Raw genomic sequence first — 7,049 nt, forward strand, 5'->3', positions numbered from 1 at the left:
CAGTTTTGTGTCACTGTAAAGCTGGAGATTCGGAAGTTGAAAACAATGCGAAAACTCTTTATCTGATGAATTTTGTAGCTTCCTACAATGTGTGAGTGAAACCGTTGTTGACTAGAGGAGGGAAGTGTGAGCTGAAGCATTGCTGTCAGGGAAAAGGTTAACATTGGGTACGTGATGGGCAACTGTTTAGTATTTTTTAAATTTAAATGAAGTGGGCTCTACCTTACATTCATATGGCACCAGTCATATGAATTTTTTTGCCCCATAAGAAAGTGACTCAGTTATGAGCTTCCAGCAGCTAATACTTCTAGCATCTGTAATCAGAGCACCCATTAAAGATAAAACGTTCACTTGGGCCTAAGCCTAATTTTCGAGAATGAGCAATTTGAGGTTTGTGGCTCACAGAGCATGCATTGGGCCTCTGCTTTATCCACTAAATGTACATATGTCTGTCTGTCTATATGTATGGACATACATACATATATATGTAGGTATATGTGTATGTATCTAAGTATGCATGTGCACTTGTGAAAACAATGAAGCAGGAGGCTAGGCCAGACAGAGGGGAGAGAGAGGAGAGAGAGAAAAAGAGAGAGAGACAGAGAGAGAGAAAGAGAGAGAGAGAGAAAGAGAGAGAGAGAGAGAGAGAGAGAGAGAGAGAGAGAGAGAGAGAGAGAGAGAGAAACACATTAGCCTGACCACAACAAGGGGCTTTTAAGCTGAGAAAAGAACCCAAGTAACTAAGCTTGTTTTCCCTCAATCCCCTGATGCAATCAGCAGGAGTTAAATTGTCAGAAGGTATCAGCTTTTGGCCCCAGAGAAAGAGTTAAATTGCTAGCCTTCAGTAGCTTTTAGCCCCAAAATAGCAAGAAAAAGTTAAAATGCCAGAAGCCAATAGCTCTTGGCCCCAATCACCAAAGCCATACTTCTCCCCTCTGCCTGCCTCAGTTTACTCTGCATGTCAAGGTGTCATCACTAGCCTTGTCTCCCTGCCCATCCATCCATTCTTCGGGGATGTTCACTCACCCCATGTGTCTCTCCAGTCTGAAGACTAACTTAGGCATTGAGCAGATGTGCTGCGGGTCCTCAGGGACTTATCAACTGGTATTAACAGCCTTTCCTAGAGCCTGTCCACAGTCATGGTTGCTCCTTTGAGGAGACCTCAAGAAGGAATTTTCATAAATTTCACAGCCAGCAACAAGATGAATCACAGGACTTGGGCTGTGGAAATGAGGTCAGATTTGGAATTCAGTGTTGGGGGAAGCCTGCTGAGAGCTGATTTTTTTTTTTTTTAAAGCCCTTGGAAAGAATTATTTCTCAGCTTGGTTAATGGACTACAACTCTGTAAATACAACTGCTTTAGCATATCTTGGTAGTTTCTCTCTCTCTCTCTCTCTCTCTCTCCCTCTCTCTCTCTCTCTCTGTGCGTGTGTGTGTGTGTGTTATGTGGTATATGTACATGATTTTGTGGATATATATGCATGTGTGTGCATGGATGCTCCAGTATGAGGAAGCCAGATAGCAGGTGTTTTTCTCAGTCTCTCTCAACCTCATGTTTTTTTTGAGAACTGGTTTCTCTTTGACCCTGAGCTCACTGACTCAGGCTGGTCAGCGAGATAGCTCATCTGCTGCCTCTGCCCCACAGTGGCTGCACTGCAGACATTTATTTGAGCTTTCTCTCCAGCCCAGCACTCTTAGAAGTTTTATATAATGCTCCCCGGAGTCAGAAGGTTTATTCTTTACAGGTCTGGCCTGAGCACCGACAAGAAGAATTAAGCACATTGACACAGAGATCACAGAGGACACATTGCTACAAGCTGTTAGTTCACAGACACCTAGTGATCTCATTGAACCTCCCAGTCAGCCGGAGACTCTCCCAGGCCTTCCTGCATGGTCTCAATTTCTCATCCTCGCAGCACACTAGCCCAGGAGGATGCTACTAATAGTGTGACAACTTCAGAAGCACTAGCTTCACAGGCCATGAGTGATGTGTTTAATTTTCTCTTTAACATTCAGAAACTGCTATGCAGTTCTTGTGAGCAGTCTCCCTGTATTCACTCCAAAGCTAGAGCAGAATGTCACTGTGGAGGCTGGAAGGCTGCGTGTTAGCTCTGTGGCTTGGGGTTAGAGGAAGGTTTTGTAGAAGCTTCCTGAATCTGATAACACTCTCCATTTCTAAGAACTTTCCTTGCTGCTGAATCTATCTTCCTCATAGTTGATCCAAAGCTCCAAATTTAAAGAGCACATCCTTGAGGACAGCCCAGACACAAAAAAGACAGTTCTGCTTGCCATATTAGGTTCTCTGAGATGTGTTCATTGGAGCCATGCCTCTGTGTGCTTTGTGTCTTCCTCTTATATCAGGGCATTATCACAGACCCACTAGTCCTGCACCTTTGGCTGTGTTCTTGTCTTTCCCTTTCCTGAACTTTCATGGAATTCAGGTCACTATTGAGATTAGGAGAGTCAGGTCACAACCAAGAGAGGAGCCTTCCTGCCTACTACAGGTAGCCAAAGAAGTGTCTTCTAGTGATTACAAAACCCCTTCTTTTCTGTGCACATCTAGAACTCTAACTTGTGTTTTACAGCTGAGATTCAACAAAGCCCCCTCACCCATGAAGCACCCAGAGTGTCATGTCAGGTAGGGAACATCAAGGTTCAGTGGCCACCCCTCAGTAGACATTCTTCTGTTTATTATGATGTCCTTGTCCTGAAGTCCAGCCTCTGCTTCATCAAGTCCCTACAATTTCAGGTCCTTTAAGACCCTTTTTGTTCTTACTTATTTATTTTGTAATTTAAACAGTTGAGTATGTGTTTCCTTACCTAGTCATAGGCAGGATGAATTAGATTCCAGGTATGCTACATCATGCTCTGGGAAGTCTCCCCTAAGTAAGACATCATCCTCACTCTTCAGGAATTGAGTGGTCTTATAGTGCAAGGCAATCAGTGCAGTGACTCAGCTGTGAAAGGATTATAATTGAGAAGAAAAGGAGACATGTCAGACTGCCCTACAAAACTCAAGAATCACTTGACAAAAAAGAGATGGCTTGGGCTGGATCTGCAAGGTTGTGAGGGAATTACAGCCCAGTAATTCTGCCTTCTACTTCCTGGTCAAAGAGTTAAATGCATTTCTCTTTTCAGATTCCTGGAGACAAATGCTTTTCTGGTTTTTGGCTTTTCTGGTTTTTTTTGGCTTTTTCTGGTTTTTGTAAGGCTCACAGAGGACCACTTGGTAATACAGAAGGCTCCAGGCTTTTACTCTGGGTACACAAGCCACAGAGCACAGAGGCAGCTGATGCCAAGGAACAGCATCATTACCCCTCAGCCCCCCTGATATTGCTCCTGTAAAAGCTATGGACACCACTTCCCAAAGCACAGTGGTAATTTTGCTTTTCTGCTGAAAAATGAAGAAGCAGGCTTGCATTGGAAGAGGATAGCGAAGAAAGAGAATAAACTTTCTCTTTGTGTAGAATTCTAAATACTGGTGGGTGAATTGCTGTACTTGGATAGGTTACCATGGAACACTCATCAGAACTATCATTGTTTTTTTAAGCTTAGAGGGGAAAAAAGAAAAGGCTGAGGGATGTCTGTTGACCAGGCATTTAGGATTTTGTGGTAATTATGGGCAGAGTTTGGAGGCAGTATTATAGTTGTCACTGATTTATTCTAAATAATTCAAAATGATCTATAGATGTAGGATCACCCAGAACTGAGTCACGTCTGACTCTTCATGTGTGTATGTTGAGTCCCAGCATAGATTAATACGATTTCAGAGTTTATTATTATCTTAAGACATGTATCTTAAGTCAAGAATGTATCATCTAAATTTCTGTTTTAATGATTCAGGGGTGAACCAAATGAAGCAGATTAAACAGAGCACCTGTTTCACTTACTTGTTTCTTTTATTAACATACTTGGAGGCAACAGCAATGAATTCTTACAAGGAAAAAGGGGACAGAACATTTGAAACCTAGAGGAAACATTTGTGGATGGAAATAAAAAATAAAATAAAAATGTGGGACTTTATTCTTTAATAATTTATATTAGTAATAATGAAAGCCATATACTGTAAAATAATGTCAGTCTAGACTTTGAATGTACACTTTGATTAATATTTATAGCAAAGTATATAGCTGATTTTCTTTATTTTACTGTCAGATGAGAAATCAAGGCTTAGACATTTTAAGTAGCCTGCTAAAGTTTTATTACTAGAATACAAAGTAGAAATAGCTTAAATTCAATTAAGTTTGGTGTTATACACTGCGAAGGGCTGGTTTGTGGTTACTGAGTTTAATGAGATCTGACTTTGTCTTTTGAAATAAAACACTATGACAATGAAAGGGATTTTATGATGTTGACATATCAGAAAGTTATAGATAAACAAAGGCAGATCTTAAAATATAGGCAATATTATCAGGGTTGGCAAATCACTGTGAATCCTTCTGAAGGAGGAGAGGACAGTAGACTTCAAATTTTGACAAATGAAAAAGACCAATTTAGATAAGAGAGGAAGAAAAAGAAGTATGGAAGCCATGAATAATAGGTCTGTGTAGTCATAAAATTATAGTAGCAACAAAAGGGGACAGCAAAACATATGTGTAACTGGGATCACACAACTGCTGGGAAAGCAATGCTGTAAGACAACTTGGGTACTCGTGTGTGTGTGTGTGTGTGTGTGTGTGTGTGTGTGTGTGCATGTGTGTGTGTGTGCATATATATGAGAGGTAAATTTTAGGGAGAGTTTGTGATTTAATGGTGAAAGTAAAATTTTAAAAACTTCATAACAAAGATACAGAGTATTACAGTTAGAGGTTTCTCCAACCTGAATTTTTCTGTTATGTCTGGAAAAGCCCAGGTAAGAGAAAGTTGGATTGTGAACACAGGCAGTTCTGGGAGCTGAGAAAAATAACAGCTGTGAGATGTTAAAGGAAAAGTCAATGGGGAGAGTTGAAAAGATAAAAGGCATCAGTTGTAAAAACTAGTAAAGATAGTTTTTCAATTAGGATACATAGATAAGGGTTTATTCACACAAATATTGATATAACAGACAAATGTAGGATGTCTGGGAAGGCTGGGTAAGCCACCAGCTTTGAATGTTGAGTGTGTGGGCTCAGGGATGCAAACACAGGAATGGAGTTGTGCTTCTCAGAGATAGTTTTGCACTAAAGATTCACTTGGAATGAAATGATGCATATTAACTAGTTAAAACCATGGAATGATAACTCACATAGGAAACAGGAAGAGGAGATCCTGAAACCCTGGAACTGACTGACGTGTAATGAGGGGGAGAAGATGTGGGATGTAGACTACCCAGGAATAACTACTGGGTGCTATGTCCCGAGGCTGCAGGAGATGAGTGTCAAGGTGACAGATGACTTAGCCTTCAGCATGACTTACACAGTCAGCATTGTGATTTCAAGTTGACAGGTTTGAAATGAGCCATTTGAGTGGCAGAGATAGCATCGCTCTCAAGACAGCTGTGTTCAGTGTTTACTCTTATCCCTCATGACAGCTAAACTCAGCCTTGTTCAGATGTGTGGAAGACTCATCTGTAAACATTTGTATCCAGAAGGATTTTCTTTCTTAAATTTAACTTTATTCCCTTGTATTGCAGGTTAAGTCACCTTGTTCTTCTGATGAACTTGGTAGCTGTATCTGTACTGGCTTAGTGTATCAAGAATGGAGAAGTCATGACTCTGGTGTCTTTGCACTCTTCTTTCTCTGTGCTGTTGTTCACGGCTCTTAGCAATTCCAGCTGGAGGCAACCCCAGCCCCCTTTTTTCCTAGTAGGTGTTCCAGGCTTGGAGGAAATTCAGCACTGGATAGCATTGCCCCTGGGTCTCCTTTACCTCTTTGCTCTAGTGGGCAATGTGACTATTATCTTTATTATCTGGACTGACTCATCCTTGCACCAGCCTAATGTACTTCTTCTTGGCCATGCTTGCTGCTATTGACCTGGTCCTGGCCTCCTCCACTGCGCCCAAAACCCTCACAGTTCTCCTGGCTCATGCCCATGAGATTGGGTACATTGTCTGCCTGACTCAGATGTTTTTCATTCATGCCTTCTCTTCTATGGAGTCAGGCATACTTGTGGACATGGCTCTGGATCGCTATGTCGCCATCTGCCACCCTCTGCGGCATTCCACCATCCTGCATCCAGGGATTATAGGACACATTGGGATGGTGGTGCTGGTGCGGGATTGGTCCTCCTCATTCCATTCCCCATCCTATTGCAGAATGTTGTCTTCTGCAGAGCCACTGTTATAAGCCATGCCTATTGTGAACATATGGCTGTGGTAAAACTTGCCTGTTCTGAAACCACAGTGAATCGAGCTTATGGGCTGTTGGTGGCACTTCTGGTGGTTGGGGTAGATGTTCTGGCCATTGGCATTTCCTATGCCCTCATCCTCCAGGCAGTGCTGAAGGTGCCAGGGGGTGAAGCCAGACTTAAGGCCTTCAGCACATGTGGGTCTCATGTTTGTGTTATTCTCATCTTCTATGTTCCTGGAATGTTCTCCTTTCTCACTCACCGCTTTGGCCACCATGTTCCCCATCATGTCCATGTTCTGCTGGCCACTCTCTATCTCCTTGTGCCACCTGCCCTCAATCCTCTTGTTTATGGAGTGAAGACTCGGCAGATCCGCCAGCGAGTACTCAGGGTGTTATACGGAAAAACATCAACTTGAGCACATCCTAATCACTGGCTACAGAAGACTCCACTAAGAGCTCATGGCTGGTATAGAGTGTAGGAGCAGAAGTGATTTCACAGTGAGAATTTCTACTCCTATTTGTCTGTGCAGAGAATACCCATAGTTATATGGCTCAGCATACTACTGAGATATATCTGGGTATCTGTGTTTATGGTTATTTCTCCTTCATCTTATTCTTTTCAAGTCCAACAACTCTCCACTGCTGTCAGGGGATAGGATTTTTTTTTTTTTTACCTTAATCCAATAACTGATCACATAACACTGTGTGGAATGAGACTGGCAAATCTGTGCCTGACTTCGGGCTAGTTCATAGTGACTTCAAAATCTCTAAGCCAATGCAGT

At 42.1% G+C, this 7,049-nt stretch overlaps 1 protein-coding gene across 1 annotated transcript; it reads left to right on the forward strand.

The window, feature by feature from the left end:
* The first annotated feature begins 1,130 nt into the window (after positions 1–1,130).
* Positions 1,131–6,683, forward strand: LOC117701638 (olfactory receptor 52L1-like). Its single transcript, XM_034493201.2, is given in 4 exon segments — positions 1,131–1,234; positions 5,612–5,915; positions 5,917–6,190; positions 6,193–6,683. Coding segments are annotated over 3 exon segments (993 nt in total). The 5' UTR covers positions 1,131–1,234; positions 5,612–5,687.
* Positions 6,684–7,049: the final 366 nt, after the last annotated feature.

Source organism: Arvicanthis niloticus, unplaced genomic scaffold (genome assembly GCF_011762505.2).
Source record: "Arvicanthis niloticus isolate mArvNil1 unplaced genomic scaffold, mArvNil1.pat.X pat_scaffold_1576_arrow_ctg1, whole genome shotgun sequence".
Classification (NCBI taxonomy): Eukaryota; Metazoa; Chordata; class Mammalia; order Rodentia; family Muridae; genus Arvicanthis; species Arvicanthis niloticus.